The 15,859-nt window shown below is 38.6% G+C and overlaps 3 protein-coding genes across 4 annotated transcripts; 2 read left to right on the top strand and 1 right to left on the bottom strand.

The window, feature by feature from the left end:
- Positions 1-147: 147 nt before the first annotated feature.
- LOC146611337 (uncharacterized) lies at positions 148-2,803 on the bottom strand. Its single transcript, XM_085345142.1, has 5 exons — positions 2,641-2,803; positions 1,438-1,543; positions 1,084-1,190; positions 689-861; positions 148-602 (listed from the first exon to the last, which is right to left on the bottom strand). Exons 1-5 carry the CDS (start codon positions 2,795-2,797, stop codon positions 324-326), a joined length of 822 nt encoding a protein of 273 aa, XP_085201268.1. The 5' UTR covers positions 2,798-2,803; the 3' UTR covers positions 148-323.
- A 2,173-nt stretch (positions 2,804-4,976) lies between these two features.
- On the top strand, positions 4,977-7,981 carry bin2a (bridging integrator 2a). The gene is made up of 12 exons (XM_085345205.1): positions 4,977-5,060; positions 5,169-5,249; positions 5,445-5,499; positions 5,587-5,681; positions 5,838-5,933; positions 6,099-6,206; positions 6,297-6,382; positions 6,517-6,592; positions 6,671-6,753; positions 7,095-7,683; positions 7,777-7,824; positions 7,961-7,981. Exons 1-12 carry the CDS (start codon positions 4,977-4,979, stop codon positions 7,979-7,981), a joined length of 1,422 nt encoding a protein of 473 aa, XP_085201331.1.
- Positions 7,982-10,192: 2,211 nt separating this feature from the next.
- On the top strand, positions 10,193-14,527 carry LOC146611335 (uncharacterized). Of its 2 annotated transcripts, XM_085345279.1 has the most exons (6): positions 10,193-10,355; positions 10,725-10,759; positions 11,719-11,778; positions 11,926-11,985; positions 13,841-13,888; positions 13,991-14,527. In XM_085345279.1, the coding sequence occupies exons 2-6, from the start codon at positions 10,753-10,755 to the stop codon at positions 14,161-14,163; spliced, it is 348 nt and encodes a 115-aa protein (XP_085201405.1). In that variant the 5' UTR covers positions 10,193-10,355; positions 10,725-10,752; the 3' UTR covers positions 14,164-14,527. The 2 variants fall into 2 exon arrangements, with proteins under 2 accessions (XP_085201405.1, XP_085201406.1); XM_085345280.1 differs by lacking the exon at positions 10,193-10,355 and having other exon boundaries at positions 10,712-10,759.
- The last annotated feature ends 1,332 nt before the right edge of the window (positions 14,528-15,859 follow it).

Raw genomic sequence — 15,859 nt, 5'->3', positions numbered from 1 at the left:
ATTATCATGTTTCACTCTTAATGCCAATAACGCCTGAATAGCTCAAAATTATTACCAGCACTCAAAGTAGAAACATTGAATGTAAAAACAGAGGTGACTTTATACTCAACAAAAATGTATATATTCAGATATTGATCAAAGCCCCAACAAAATATTTAATGTGACTTTTATGTAAATGGTGTATGTGAAAAATTTACATTTAAAAATTGCAGACACCAAAAGTAAATTACAAAAAACCTCACTCATTTTCAGTGATTTGAACGTGCGTAGCTTCTTTGTGAGAGGTAACTCTTGTTCAGTGTTCAAACATTATAAAAGTGACATCAAAATTTAGGGAGTGGCCACAGAAGGGGGGTATTTTTCACATAGTTCTGGAAGGCGGGGTCAGATCCCCACTTCCTCGTGGCCTGCTTCTCTAAGATGGGGATACCGCTAACGTAACGTAGCAGGAACCAGACGAATAGAGGGGAGACCACACTGAGATACTGGGAACCCTGCATCGCTGAGGAGGCTGAGAGCCAGAGACCTGACCACTGCAGGATTTCTCCAAAGTAGTTAGGATGTCTACTGTAAGCCCAGAGTCCACTCTGGATGAACTTCCCCTGGAGGTGAGAAAGTAAATTGGACAGTACAGTTACAACACTCGGTGAGTGAGACATTAATACAGTTTAGGGTTATCCTCACTTACAGCATTATCTGGGTCACGCTTGAAAACCCATTTCTGCTGGTCAGCAATAGCTTCTGTAGCAAAGCCAAGGCCCCAAATGGTCCAGCCAATGTAGTCCCTCGTTCCCAGAGGCACATTTCGCTTCTCACTGTTCAGCATGAGGGTGGACAGGAGGGTCATAAATACCCACACAGCTGAAAGAATGGAGCAAAAAATGTATGATTTTCAAACAGCATAACCTTAATACTTCCATGAAATAAATGTGACTGTAACCAACAGCTCTTGCCTAGAATCAATACATATAAAGAGCCAGAAACCAGACAGTGATTTATTTGTGCAAAGTCTCCCTTCACTTGGGTGCAGTTGGTCAAGGACTCTGGTAACAAGAAAGAGGTGTTTACATTACTTCCAAGTACCTTGAACAGTCCAATACACAAAGAATGTCCCAGGGCTGTCTCTAACATTGTTAAACCTGCGATCATGACCGTCCTTCAAGATTCGCATGAAGAGGAATGTCCCCAGCCTGCAGAAAAAACATACTTAAAGTCTTTTCACATTAACCAAGCCATTATTCATTAACTTGAGTTACCTGGCTTTAAAGTCTCACATGCATTAGTTCCTCTGACCTCACCAATGACCCTCTAGGACTAAAATTACACAAAACTCTGATAAAAAAAACATATAACCTGCTCATATCTCTGTTTAGTTTTCTAGCATAGCAGAGCGGTCAAGAGGTGTTTGGCACTTGGCATCAATACTGACTGCCTTACCTGAGTCCCCATGCTGTTACCAACCCTGTCTGCACCTTCTGCCGGGTATGACTGGCCCCTCCCCAGATACGACTCAGGTGTGCAAGTAGTATAAATGTGCCAGAGCCTGGAAAATTGTAGAGAGAGACAGAGTTGTAGAGTGAGGGTGGTTTGAAAGTGGGCACGGCTGGTGGCTGTACTTGTTGCAGACTAAGGTGTGTCCGATAAATCTTTTACTCAGGATACTGCAGACAATTGGTTCCAAAGTTCAAGGGTACAAATACACAAGAGAACAGCGCGGAGTTGGAAAACCAGAAGAAGACGAGTAAAAGAGAAGTGTCAAGGTGATTAATTTGGGATTTCTTTTTTTCTAATTCAGTCACTGGCGTGAACAGGTAAGCAACGTCAGTCTATATCTGACAAATGTTTGAGAACTAACTTTAGGCAGACTATGTTCATTTCTATACTTCCTTATTGATTGTGAGCTTACGTTTTTTTTTAATAGATAGATATCACAGGCAGATTCAAAGTCACACCAGGCTGCAACTAACATTTATTTTTTAATAATTTGTACATCTTAGTTATTTTCTCAGGTAGAAAGTTTGTAATGTGTGTTATTGATAATAATATGGGCTACATGATGCTGTATTAACCTGCACAAAATCCAATAACATTCAGTTCTTTCTGTAAACTAGCTTACTGACTCATTGGGTAATTCTGTCAGCTGTGCAGTAACAAAATGCAAAAATGATTAAATATGACACTAATATCCCCCTACAGCCATATGAAATGCTGTTAAGCTTTCTCTCTGTCTCTCTCTCTTTTAACCACTGCATGATTAAAACTAATTACAAATTGTTTAATGGGGGCCCTTAAAAAGCGCCCTTTTTGATTCAACCCAGGATAGCTGTGCACGCCCCTGCTGACACATGCGCCTGTTAAGCCGAAGGAGGAGCTCCTTCCGCGCTGTTTCACAACAAAGCTGTTTTAGATAATGCAGGTTTTGTAATGATCAGTCTTCTTTAAGTGCAAAACACGCTTTTACAGATTAAATCAGTCTACACGGATCAGACATATCGACTGTTCCCCCTTTAGATGTATTTCGCTTTCAGTCGAGTTCGAGCACTTTTTAGTTGCAGTTCTTCACTGACAGACAAGCAAAGCTGCAAAAGCAGTCAGTACAGGGTCGTAAATTACTGTTTAGGAAACGGGTTTTCAGATTACCTGCCAAGTCATAAAACTTCTCGGTTTTGAAAGCCGCAGCCAGAGCCCAGCCAGCCCACTGGATGCCCAGGTCGGTGATGGCACATTTGGCCAGAACGCTCCCCATGATCATGTCCTGCAGCTCGGCGAGTAGCAAGGGAATCCGCGACTCTGTCATAAGACCACTCCTCCTACGCCAAAATTAATAAAAACACTCCGTGTAGGCGAAAGTTCACCAATATCACACTGCTGGAAGTGGGTTGCCGCAGGGATTTCTGGGTATTGTCGTTCTAAGAGGTGATGTAAGCAAGTTCCATAGCTGCTGCCCTGTATGGAAGACTCCGAGTGCCAAACAAGTTAAGTCAATGCATTAATAAATAATTAATTACATTTGACATAATAAATTAGTTATATACAATGTTAACTAGATATCAATTTAATTTATTTAAATCATTTCACAAGTTATTTATTTATTTCTGATTTCAATTAATAATGACGCAGTTAGTATGAATTAAGATAAGATAAGATAAGATAACCTTTATTAGTCCCACACGTGGGAAATTTGTTTTGTCACAGCAGGAAGTGGACAGTGCAAAAGTTATGACGCAAAAATTAGAATACAATAAGAATAAATACAGTACACAGCTGTACAGAATAGAATAAAATAAAATACTATATACAGTAGAATAAAATAGAATAAAAAATAAATGCATTTATTTAATTCATTTTGTCACTTGAGGCCTTCTATAATCCCCCAGTGGAATCAGGGGCGTTTCCAGGATTTTTTCAAAAGGCCCAGAAAAGTCAAGAGTCCTCAGAGAGCACAACTTCCCCCGAAGGGTAACACTAAACACTAAAATGTTGAGTTTTACAATACGATGATGTCAACTTGTGACGACGCAAGGTGTCAGACTGGAAAAATGCGAAGTGCATTTTATTCTCTCCATGCCCTTTCATATTCAATACATTTCCTTGAAATTATTTTTCAAGGTCAACTTTGACCTTAAGTGCTAACAATGAAGGTGAAGGTAAAATACTAACCCTAGGTACTCATATCACCAAGGCCTAGTATATTGTTGTGAAGTTTGAAGATATTTTAAAAGTTTTTACTCATTTTCACGTTGCTTGTGACCTTGACACAATTTTCACCAACATTAAATCAGCTTGAGCTGTTATTGGTATTTACTGTCACAAAGAATTTAAACATTATATCTTGGAAACCGTGATACATTAATGTGTATGTGACTTAAATGCCGCTAATCTGGAGATTATTTTAATGACTTGTTGCTCTGTCTGCTGACACACAGACTCAGCTTTGTATTGGCCACTATTGTTTATTTGCAAAAACTGTTCGCACTTTAACACTGTGGGTTTTTTTTCCAGTCGTGCACATTGTGACAACCCTGCACTGCCATGTGCAGGGTTAGATTTCTCAGTTGGTTTCCAGCTATTGTCTGTGCTTCCATCCTGCGTTGGTGCCAGCGTGCTGCTGCATAAGTAGAAAAGACTTATTAGTCCATGTGCAACAGCTGTCCCAGTCAGCCTCTCCTCTGCAGTGAACCTTGAACTTCCTGCTTCATCTCTCCCCCACAGCTGAGCCAAAACCAGAACCACACCCTGCCGCCACACATATATACAGTAGCTTTATTTATATGTGGCTCCTGCCAATGCAGCAAGGGTCCTGCAATTTAGTTTTAGGCACATGGTCAATGATCTGTTAAAACAAAAAATTGCAGAGGCACATCAGACTTGTACATAAGGCCATAAAAAGGAAGAATACATACAGTAATTTTAAAGAGTAATCTGCCAAGTGCCAAATAACAGTACTTCAGCTGTTTTGTGATTTAAAAAAAAAAAGAAGACAACGCATGAATGTTTAACTAATTGTCCCACACAATATAAAACATTGTGTCTTTGTTCCACATTTAGTCTGTTGATTTCTTGTTACTAATGCAAGTGTCATCAGTGTGTGTTGCCTACAAATACGGCTAGGAATTAAATGTATCCTGTATCATTCTATTAACTGTAGTTATGCACATTTTAAACCTGATTTTACCTATTTTATTCTCTTATATTAATACTATATTGGTGTGCATTAATTTCCTAACCTGTGATTTCCATCTTGTGTGTTTCCATCACTTGTAATCACTTGAATTGCATTTAATTTGTATGGAAGGTGCAACAAATTGAAATTAATACTGTGATATAACAGCCACAAAGGTAACAATGCTTTCAGGCAAAATATATTTGAACCAGACATTCTGCAGAAGTACACCTAGTAATTGTGATGTTGCAGGAAAGTGTTGTGATATTTTTTCTCTTTTTCCTCTTAGGAATAAACACAGACAAGACAAAATATGGCAGACAAGACAAGTCCGAGAGGCAATTCTGGTGACTTTGCTAAAAAAGTCCAAAGACAGCTGAGCAGAGGCAAAGAAAAGGTACATAGTCTGCAAGTTCCTGTTTCCCCTATGGCAAGAAAGACAAATTTATTGCCATTTAATTGCTGTTACTTTGAGATTTAGCTTTTTTCTGTGCTTTATCTGCAGGTAATGCAAAGGCTGGGAAAGTCAATGGAGACCAGAGATGACCTTTTTGAACATTGTCTCCAAAACTTTAGTGACCAGCAGGTAATCATCCCCCAGCATTGTTTTTATTATGGGAGTTGAAAAAGACTTTGAGCAGAAAGTTTTTCATATGTGTCTTAACACATTTTGCAGTATATGCAAACACAGGGTTATTGAGTAAAAGCAGTGAATCAAACATCATAAAAGTTAATAAAGGTAAGCAAGATAATCACGTGTATACTTATGCTTTATTTGCAGACTGATGGGAACCGAATATACAAGGACTTGAGGGTCTACGTTAATGCAGTTAGAGGTGAAAATAGTCTTTGTTTGAAGATGCTGTAGAACTGTAGATTTGTGCCCTCTGCAGGTCTCAAATAGTCGATTCTGCTTTATACAGACATGCGTGAAGCTTCAAGACGCCTTTCCCAGTCTCTGTTTGATGTTTATGAATCTGACTGGGCTGGAGAGGAAGATTTAGGAGCCATTGTTGAGGTCAGTGGTACTAAAAAAAAGACCTATTGCAGCACATTTTAATTCCACAAGTGCAAAAACAGCGAAATGCATGCATCACCAGGGGAACAAGACCCCACATTTTTTCCCCTTGTTATGCATAATTAATGCAATATTTATGCTGTACTTGTGATGCAGGGGGAGGACCTCCTGTGGAATGACTACGAGGTGAAGCTATTAGACCAGGCCGTGCGCACCATGGAGTCCTACGTGAGCCAATTCCCTGATGTTAGGGTAAGGCAAACAAGTATGCAAGCAAACATAAGTCAATATGCAGACAGACAAAGAGCCTGAGAGCAAATGCACAAAACTAAGTTAAGACAAACATGTACTATAATTCACTTACATATACATAGACAATATGTATGACTCTGTTTTGCTCCATTGTAAAAACTGTAGGACAAAATTGCCAAGAGGGGAAGAAAGCTGGTTGACTACGACTCCTCCCTTCACCAGCTAGAGGCACTGCAGACTGCGAAAAAGAGGGATGATGTCAAGATAAGCAAGGTAATTAGAATAACATCAATATCTCTTTGTAATCAACCCTAATTTGTTATAACACATGCATTGAAATTGACTTGCTTTGTCATTCTGCAGGCAAAAGAAGAGATGAATACTGCCAAAGTTATCTATGAGGGGATCAATAACGATCTGAAAGAGGAGCTCCCAGTTCTCTTTGACAGGTCTGACAGTATATATTTATTCTGTCAGAATGAATATGAAGATTATTCAGTATTGCATATTATTCAAATATTCACTGAATTTGCAACAATTTATCTTTTTTTAAACATTACTTGTCAATGTTTGTCTCCTTTAGTCGTATTGGATGCTACGTAGCTGTCTTCTCAGCTGTGTCAAATTTACGAGACATCTTCCACAAGGAAATGAGTACGGTATGTTTGCTCCCTTATGTGTGACCCAATATTGATTGTCCTGAGTTTTTTGTTTTAACCATCCATCTTCTATTTTAGCTCAATCAAGATCTACAAAATGTGATAAAGGAGCTGCAGGCTCAGCATCCAGACAAAGCATTTGCTGTAAAGGGATTGTCCCGGTGAGAGTTTTTTAATTCTTAACTTTAAAGCTTGAAGGCAAATGAAAAACATTTTTAATTTCTCATTACAGTTTCAGAAAAATGTGGAAATTACCCGCCATAGTCACATCTTCTCCTAGAGTAATAATACAAGCAGCATTTTCTTTTAATTATTACTTTTGCAGATTCAGAAAGCATTTAATTGTGCTTTATGGCTAAATGCACTGTTGTTATAAAGCTTCATTCATTTATTCATTTGTTCCACCATATTCTGGCAATACTCCACAGTACTGAACTGCATTCTTATCTCCATGATTTGATCTTTCTCTATCTCACTCCCTCTCTCTCACTATATATTCCAGGTATGGCTCACTGAAAAGACGAAGTCTGATCTCTCCAAAGGCTTGGAAGGCCAGCTTTTCTGAGGTTCACAGGAGCTTCAGTCCTAGAACGAGCCAGCGGTTTAGTTTCAGATCCCCGGAAAAACCTCGACACAGCACCTTGTCCAGAGAAGGCAGCATGCTTAGAGGGTCTTTAGTCGAGTCCAGGGAACTGGATGTAGGGTCGTACCAAAGTGAGGTCCACAGCCCTTCTGCACAGGAAGATGCTGTAGAGAGTGCATCAGGAAGTGAGCTGAAGTCGGGAGACAACAACAATCAAGTTGAAGGAGAAAAGGCTGTGAAAGAAGAAGAGCCCAAGCCGCCCGTAGAATCGGAAAATAAAGGAGATGGAAAAAAAGATCTACCAAGTGCAAGCAGCTCTGAACAAAATAACTCCTATGAATCAGATAGCTTGGAGCTCCAGCTGTCTGCAGCAGACAATGGCCCACTGCACATTGAAGAGACGGACGACAGCCCGGTAACCCTTGAAACTCCAAAACTGAACAGACTGGAGAATGGTGACGCTTCTGGCTTGAATTCTGACGCCAAGGATCTGAGCATTCCTCAGAAGGTTTGTCACTCGAGTAGCACACATGTTGTGCAGCTGTCCTTTTTTTATGCATATTGTGTCATAACTCTCTTTTTTTTTGGGTGTGCTATGTAGGACGTCCCTGCAGAGAAAGAGATATCCTCGAACTCAAAAAACACAATGGTTTAAAGTTTTCATAATAAAACAAAAGGTTTGTGTGTTTCATTTTGTTCTACAAGATGCCATATTATTATTTCTCTTCTTTCTTTGTCTGCGTTTCTTCATTTGGCTCACTTTATCATCAACCTTTGAACGCCAGAACCAAACAGCGCCGAACTGACTGAAGTCAACAGCTGCAGAAGAAAGAAAAAAAGACAGGGCGACAGTTGCAACTGACAAGTTCAACTGTGATTTCACAACTGACGAACTGTTGCTGTTAGTTTTCTTATTTATCTTTTAAGGAAATCAACTTTACATATGTATTGGTGTCTTTGGGAAAACCTATATTTTCATAAACTCACTCACTGCATTATTAAAGCAAATACATTTTAAAATGAGGGATTTATACAACTAATGCTAGCAAAGACAGAAGCTCTACATAGGTTTACACTGCTAAAAAGATACTGACCACAGAATGGTTAATCTACACAGATATGATATGTTTCTGTCTCTGTGTAAACGTGAAGAGAATGCCATTCCACTCTTATTGTGGAACCAACAAGGAGGCGTTTTAATCATTTTAGCCTTTTAGTCTGTTTTATTATTTCTTTTTATTTGTTTTTGATTAGATTTTATTAATTATGCCTGCAGTGTGAGGACAAACTTTGTAATTCTGAAAAATAAACATAGTTCAAATTTTGTTTATACTAAAGCTGAATTTCTGACTTTTTAATTTTTGGGTTATTCGATGTATATGTGCACAGGATATAAGAACATTGTGTAAACGGCAATAAAAACTGGGTAATGTCACCATTTTGTCTCTCTGTTAGTAGATGTTTAAGATGATGGGGTGGAAAATGGTGAGCGCTCACTCAGCCTGGACTTCAGTACTCATCAGATGTATACAACATTGCTTGCTTAATGATTTGACTGTCATGACAAATTATCTGTGAAATAACATAATTGATTAGACAGTATTGGAAAGGTTTGATTATATATACACACGTTTTAGCTTATGTTTCTTTTATTATAACGAAACAACATGAAGGGACAGCTTCCTGAAATTTCTTGTGGTCATCTGAGCCCAATGTGTGTCTCACTTCTTGATGTGGAACGACAAGCAGTTTTGTTTTCAGTTAGACAGCTGCTAACTTACTTACTGGATTTTACTGGTGACCGTTACACATGACAAATGAATGCTTACGTGTAAGAACGCTTACCAAGCGCAACTACATCTACAGAGGTTTTCAATCTGGCTATTTCAGCTTAAGATTGTTCCTGCTGTATGTGCAAACAATGTGAACTTTGTCACATATTTAAATAATCTGTCATGACTCAGCCCCCCATATTTATGCATAATGTAAAATAAAATTGCTTTAAGGAGATACACCTACACCTATGTAATAAAGAACCCCAGACATAACTAGGATTCTTTATTACATAGATTTCTACACTAGGGCCAGCTAACCAGGGCCATCTTTGTCACAAGTAAAATTATGTTCAGGATTAGTAAAATATTTTTAGAGTACATGTTGTCATAAGAATTTTTTTTTTAACTTCACTTAATCGATGTATGTTCTGGCATTCTTTAAGAATTAAAACAATGTTAAATAATACTACTACTAATACTACTACTACTAATAATAATGACCCAAATGTATTTCAACAGGTAATAGTTTATAATACCATTGTAATAATGAAATAGTTAAATTTATTTCAACTATTAGTTATTTTCTGATTGTTGGCTATGTACTAGAACACTGTCTGCAAAGTTAAAACACTTGATAATGTCATAGTGTGTCATTTATAAAGTCTTTGTAAATGATTAATACATACCATAAACATAAAGAGCCATAAACATTACAGGCGTGGCTAGCTATTAAGTTGAAAGTAATGCTCATAAATCTTGTTTGCAAGGAGTGTGAAGTAGGCCGGTGGGGAGGCGACTGAAGCTGCAAATCAAACACGTAAACCTGGAGAGCTGGTTTGTGTCCTTTCCTACTCACTGTTGACTCTGTTTTCACTTACTCTTTGGTTGGGTTAGCAAAGGATTGTGGTTTACGTTCAAATACCACGAGTTAACGCGTACACTAAACCAAATATCTTGTCATCTGTGACACCATACACAAAACTATGCTGTATATAATTCATAACTAATGACATATGTAACCCATTGCATAAGTAATTATTATTAAACCATAGTAATTAGTCATCATTATCATCGGTTTACCCTTATTAAAGGGGTTCGTGGTGGAAGTGATACATCTTGATGAGAGACGATCTTTGACATGGAGGAAAGGGAGGGGAGGCGGAAACTGAGCGCGTGTGCTTTATGACTCACGAGTGCTGGAAGGAAAACTGTGACTAGTTAACTGTATTCAACAGACGCAGATTCAGACCCCTTACCAGAGCCGCACGCCGGTTAGATTACCAGACTTAAAAAAGGCAGTGGGCGTTAGTTTTCTCCACCATAAAAGCTCTCCCAGGAGGGGGGGAAACTCAGTGAATTTGTCCGGTTTTGTGACGCGCTCCTCCGCTGCGCTGCGCCCAGACAGGTAAGCTCACTCAACAGCTGCGATGAACAATGCCTGATTGATCAGCTCGAGTTTGAGAAGTGTAAAAACTTCTTCTGGAAGTGTGTGTTACTCACTCGTCGGTTTTTGCCCCGGGCTTTAGGTGGATTTGTACCAAACAAGTACATTTTCAGTTGAGGGCTCCTTAAAAAACAGTCAGATGGTTGACTGTGATAAAAAAAAAAAAGACAGCTGGGCTGCGAAACGCGTTGGTAACAAAGCCGAGGAACGAGGTGTTGACCGGTTTGAGAAAACATGTGTGACAGATTCACATCAACATGTTGGAAAAGCTCTGAGCGGAAATCACCATGAGCTCGTTGTCTGTTTTTACAGTTTGTGTTTTTCTTTCAGGTATAACCGGTGAGAACAATAACCAACCATGAATCGTAAGCTCTATCTTTTTTTTCTTTTCTTTTTGTACTATATAGCCTTTTATTGTTTTCTTCCTGTTTTGTTACAGGTGTCATCTGACAGTTTGATATATTGTTGCGTTTTGGAGAAGTAAAGTTTCAATCTACTTTTACTCGAGTAGTTCTTGTTGGCTAACATTTCAACTTAACCATCGTAGAGCTTCCACTCTGGTCGATTAACCGATCACTTCAGTGAAAGTTAGTTGGCAGCTATTATGTAAATACAAGATTGCTTTCCTTTTCCTGGTCTTATATTACACTATATTGTAAATTCTTTGTGTTCAGTTTTGACTTGTTGAATGAAACAAACCATGTGTAATGGGAATTTAAAAAGTCTTCTTTAAATGTGAAAATATTATTGAAATAACTATATAGTAAAGCTGCATTTAATAGTTTCTTTGTATTTTCTTTTTTACAAGATATAAAAATCCATATATGTCTTTTTTATGTTTTTATTACTGACCATTCTCACAAGTACTATAAACTTTTATTGATTAAAGCTGCCTATAAGTCTGTAATAACATAGAACCCAAAATGACATCTTTATTTGTCTTGCTTTAACCACAAAATTTAAATTTGCTGCAATGCAAAGCTCGGAAAGAAAAAAAAAAAGGGGCCCAAAGCGATGGCGCTTTTGCTGTTTCTGTTAAATCTGTGATTATTGCAGCTCTGAGTTTTTATATTACAGTTACTAGTAACGTGTTTCTCTTTTCCGTGCTCTGACTAATACCATTGCATCACAGCTATTCAGAAAAATAGGAGTTGGACAGGTTTGTTTCAGTCCCAGCCCTTAATAATAATCAGATTACTGTGTCTCAACAGTGAATATTCCCTCCTCAGCCAGCAGCTGTGGTGTTACACAAGCCACTCTCAGTAGACTGGGAGCTGAAGATAGAGCGCTGTGACATTTTTAACATGCTTTTTTTATCTTCCAGATACAGATAGCGAGAATTTGACAACAGCCTTTACCACCACATATAAAAGCAATAAAGTGTGTAAGTACATTTGTCTTTCACTACGATTGTTTTTACTTTGCTTAGACACAACCAACAAATGTTCTGATATTGTGACCTTTAGTTATAGTTTTTCTTATTTTAATAAATAATGTTTATATTTTTTTTTCTTCCCCCATTTATTTTCAGCCCCAGATGTGGCACTTGTTGAATCACTTCCCACACAAACAGAATCCACTACCATTCAGGGTATGCTCGAAAGCTTTTTGTTTTATGTTTTCCTTTACTGGTTGTCTCTTTCTGAACCCACAGCATTACAAATGACAACATTTACTCAAAGTAGAAGTATATCCTGGTGATGCACGTCTACTTAGCTCTTGTTGTGTGACTTTTTTCTTCAACGAAATACTTCAAAATCAAGAATCGAACTGTTCAGTAGTACAAATCATTTTGAAAGTGCCCTAGGTTCCTTGTCTGCTAATTTGATGCCTTCAGCGTGAAATTATTGCAGTTTGAATCCCTCCCAACCTTTAAACAACACATAAAAAAAGCTGTCCAATTCTGCTTCTTTCAAATAAAAATCCACTCTCTCAAAACCGAAGGGGAAAAAAAAATCTCCTGGGCTCTCTGTATACTTTAGAATTGGTTTTAGGATTTTACTGATCCTTTTTAACATATGTCTGTTATTGGTCCCAAAATGCATAGAAGATTTTACTCTGCATTAGCCAGTTCTGGACCTTAGGTCCTCCAATATGGCTTTACTGGCTGTTCCAAAATTGATGAAGACAATGCAGCTTAATGAACTGCTCATCAGCAAGTCTAGACACGTATATAAACACGTATGCTTTGGTAGCTTGCTGTCTGGAGCATTCAGGTGTGTGTGCAAGTGTGTGGGGAGAGCTGCCAATCTTCTCAGGAGTTGACATCCCACCAAATTCACCGTCATACTGTGCAATGATTAGAAAACCTACAGAAAACAAACCAGATTCTACAAGCTCCAGTTAGCACCCTAAAGTTAATGAAAGTACAATTAGAAAAAGACTGAACAAGTATGACTTCTTTGAAAGTTTTGCCAGGAGAAAGCCTTTTTTCTCTAAACAAACATGGCAGCAAAGCTTAGGTTTGCAAAGTTCTCAACAAACCCCATATCATTTTGAAATGGTGTCCTTCTAGATAGACAAGACCACGCTGAGTATGTTTGACCATAATGCAGAGCACCGTGTTTGGTGAAAACTAAACACAGTATATCAGCACAAACACCTCATACCAGCTGTAAAGCACGGTGGTGGAGGGGGTGATGATTTGGTTTTGTTACACAGCCACAGGATCTGGGCCCATCTGTCCGACAGCTAAAGTTTGGCCAAAAATGGGCCATGCGACAGGACAATAATCCTAAGCACAGGAGCAAATCTACAAAAGAAATAGCTGAAAGAGAAAAGATTCAAGGTGTTGCAGTGGCCCAGTCAAAGTCCAGACCTCGACCCAAATGAAACGCTATGGTGGGACCCTAAGAGACCCCCAACACTGAACTGAAGCAACACTGTGCCAAAAGTGAGATAATGACAGTGAAATAAAAAATAATTGCTTATTGTTGCCAAAGTTTGTTCCACAAACCGATGAATCACGCATGCCATATAATTAGTTCTTCCACATACTGCTTCTGCATTTTGGCTCAGTTTATGCTAAATGCTGACACGGTGTAACATGTCATGTGTTGTTCTTCACAGGTTGTTTTTAAAGATCTTGTAAGGACTACATAGTGTTTCATGTACTGATTCGTAAAACCTTAGAAATGAAAGCAGATGTAACTTATTACATACTTGCTTATTTTTATTTTTTTTTTGATGGTGCTTTAGGGGTCTCTTGACTTCTTAGATCACTTCTGAAAATACATTTTTGTAGACTTTGTGTGGCAGCTTTTTATAACACTTCTTTAAGCATTTGTTTATCCTTTTTTTCAAGTTTTGTGTATTTCTGTTGTACTTTTATTCCTTTAGTAGCATTAATTTGTTGAATTGTATTTATTTTGGTATTTACTATTGTACATTTGATTTTCAGAGTATTTGGTAAACTCTTTTTAAATGTTCTATTTTCTTTCCCTCAGTGTTAACAACAGTTGCTCCCACAAGTTCAGACTCTGCAGTTATTGCAGGTAACTGTTTGCACTTTATCTTGAGATTTATTTCTTCTTCTTCTTTTTTTTTTTTTTGCTGCAGTTCAAAGTGTCTTCTAAACCTGCCTTTCCCCCCCACAGTTGTTGTTATTCTCATTCTGCTGACACTAGCTGCTTTGAGCTTTGTGCTCTGCCGGTATCTGTACCACAACAGAGGGGACTACAGGACGACAGGGGAGCTGGCTCCAGGAGAGGACCCTGATGAAGAGGACAATAACAAGCCTGCACCCGAAAAGAAGGAATACTTTATATGAACCTGGTGGAAGACTTATAGCGAGTTAGTTGAGCTTAAGAAAATGATCTGTGGAAGTGTGATAAGAAGGAAAACTATTTCCTTGCGTGTGTGTTTTGAGGGAAACCCGTTACTGGCAGCACACTGTGCAGAGAAAAAAAACACCTTGTTGAAGATATTTTTCTTTAAAAATGCAAGTGAAACCAAAGAAAAGAGTACCACTGTGAGGGTGAATGTTGATTGGCTGAAGGAGGTGAAAGCTGAAGTTGTGCACAGGTTAGCAGAGCTAAGCACAACATAGTTACATGATCAGTAAATGCAAAACAGTCAAATCAAAGGAGCGCCTTGAATGTAATATTTATCATCCACATTTAAATTTCTCTTTATTTGCCATTTCAGTTAGTTACCGTACTTTTCTCAAACTATGTTTAAGATGATTTCTGGTGCTATTATGGGCTGTTACTTTCATATTCATTTGCTTTTAAGAAATACTTTTTTATGCAATTCTTTTATTATAAGCTGGTCAAAGAAAGTGGTTATCTTTCAATAGAACAGGACAGCTACACAATATTTCTTGTTCTTGGTTGTGTTTTGTATACCTGAAATGGTTGCTGGTTACTTCCTTATTTATGATAAATGTGGAAGTCAATTAAACTTGTTTTTGGACAAGTTTTATTACCGTGTGACAGTGTGTGAATGTTTTAATGCATTGCTGCCCCCAGTCTGACATTGCAGACAATGCACTAGCACACTGCACATTAGACTGAATAGGTACACTTGGCTACATCCAATGTAATGTAAAACCTGCTCAAACCAATATGTTGTTATGCTGTTTAGTCAGGAAAGAAATTCCTTAATTTACAAGCCATCTATGTCCACTGTGAGCGACCATCTTTGAACAGAGAGGGTGGTTTACGACACTGTCTGCCACCTGTAATCCAGTTTTAACATCCCTTCCCAGACGCCTTAACGCCCACTCACATCCTGGGCCTTTTGACCTCAGGAAATCACATGATAGGGTGGGGCTAGGTTTCACAGCGGGTTCACCCGAAACCTTACCTTGGCTGATTGTGACCTACACCCGTTTTCACATCTTGCATCGTTTGATTAGGAAGAGGGTCAACAGGGCTCCATGTCCCTGTTGGGGGAACACTCCCATAGGGCTTAAATCTGGGACTCGCCACCATTTGACCCTAGAATTGAAGAAGCTTCTTGGATGAGAGGTGAAACGTTTTCAAGCAACTTAAAGAAGTCCAGACACTTTTCTTCCTAAGCTTCTTAGCCGACGATGACCTGGATGACTTTAGAACCTTCACAGATGTATTTCTTAATTTACAATAACCAGAATCGCAATATTTTCCATTCTTATAGGACAGTACAGAAATAATTGGCCTGATGTTGTAATGCATCATAAATGTGTAAGAACAATGAACTGAAAGCAGTGGATTTGCTTCATTTTGGTTTGGGAGTTTAAGTATTCTGGGATCTTGTTAGTGTGTAATGTAAAATGGAGCATGAGATGGACAGGTGGATCAGTGCAGCATCAGCAGTAATGCAGGTAGTACGCCATACCATTATGGTGAGGACAGCTGAGCCTATGGCCATTAGCTCTGGGTATCAAAAGAAGGAATGAGGTTGTGGACACATGGCTGAATCAAATATCCTATGCAGGGTGCCTGGTCCTGGACATAAGATCAGAAGCTCAGACATCCAAACTT

Source organism: Diplotaxodon limnothrissa, linkage group LG20 (genome assembly GCF_057381915.1).
Source record: "Diplotaxodon limnothrissa isolate DT_005_m linkage group LG20, D_limnothrissa_male_GT1.1, whole genome shotgun sequence".
Taxonomy (NCBI): domain Eukaryota; kingdom Metazoa; phylum Chordata; class Actinopteri; order Cichliformes; family Cichlidae; genus Diplotaxodon; species Diplotaxodon limnothrissa.
This window is presented reverse-complemented; position numbering and strand designations above follow the sequence as displayed.

Coding starts and splice junctions, on each gene's coding strand:
- bin2a (XM_085345205.1), top strand. CDS start 4,977: ATGGCAGACAAGACAAGTCCGAGAGGCAATTCTGGTGACTTTGCTAAA. Junction 5,934..6,098: donor GCCAATTCCCTGATGTTAGG/GTAAGGCAAACA, acceptor TAAAAACTGTAG/GACAAAATTGCCAAGAGGGG. Junction 6,383..6,516: donor CTCCCAGTTCTCTTTGACAG/GTCTGACAGTAT, acceptor TGTCTCCTTTAG/TCGTATTGGATGCTACGTAG.
- LOC146611337 (XM_085345142.1), bottom strand. CDS start 2,797: ATGACAGAGTCGCGGATTCCCTTGCTACTCGCCGAGCTGCAGGACATG. Junction 1,544..2,640: donor GAAGTTTTATGACTTGGCAG/GTAATCTGAAAA, acceptor ACAATTTTCCAG/GCTCTGGCACATTTATACTA. Junction 603..688: donor AGCGTGACCCAGATAATGCT/GTAAGTGAGGAT, acceptor TCTCACCTCCAG/GGGAAGTTCATCCAGAGTGG.
- LOC146611335 (XM_085345279.1), top strand. Junction 11,779..11,925: donor ATATAAAAGCAATAAAGTGT/GTAAGTACATTT, acceptor ATTTATTTTCAG/CCCCAGATGTGGCACTTGTT. Junction 11,986..13,840: donor AGAATCCACTACCATTCAGG/GTATGCTCGAAA, acceptor TCTTTCCCTCAG/TGTTAACAACAGTTGCTCCC.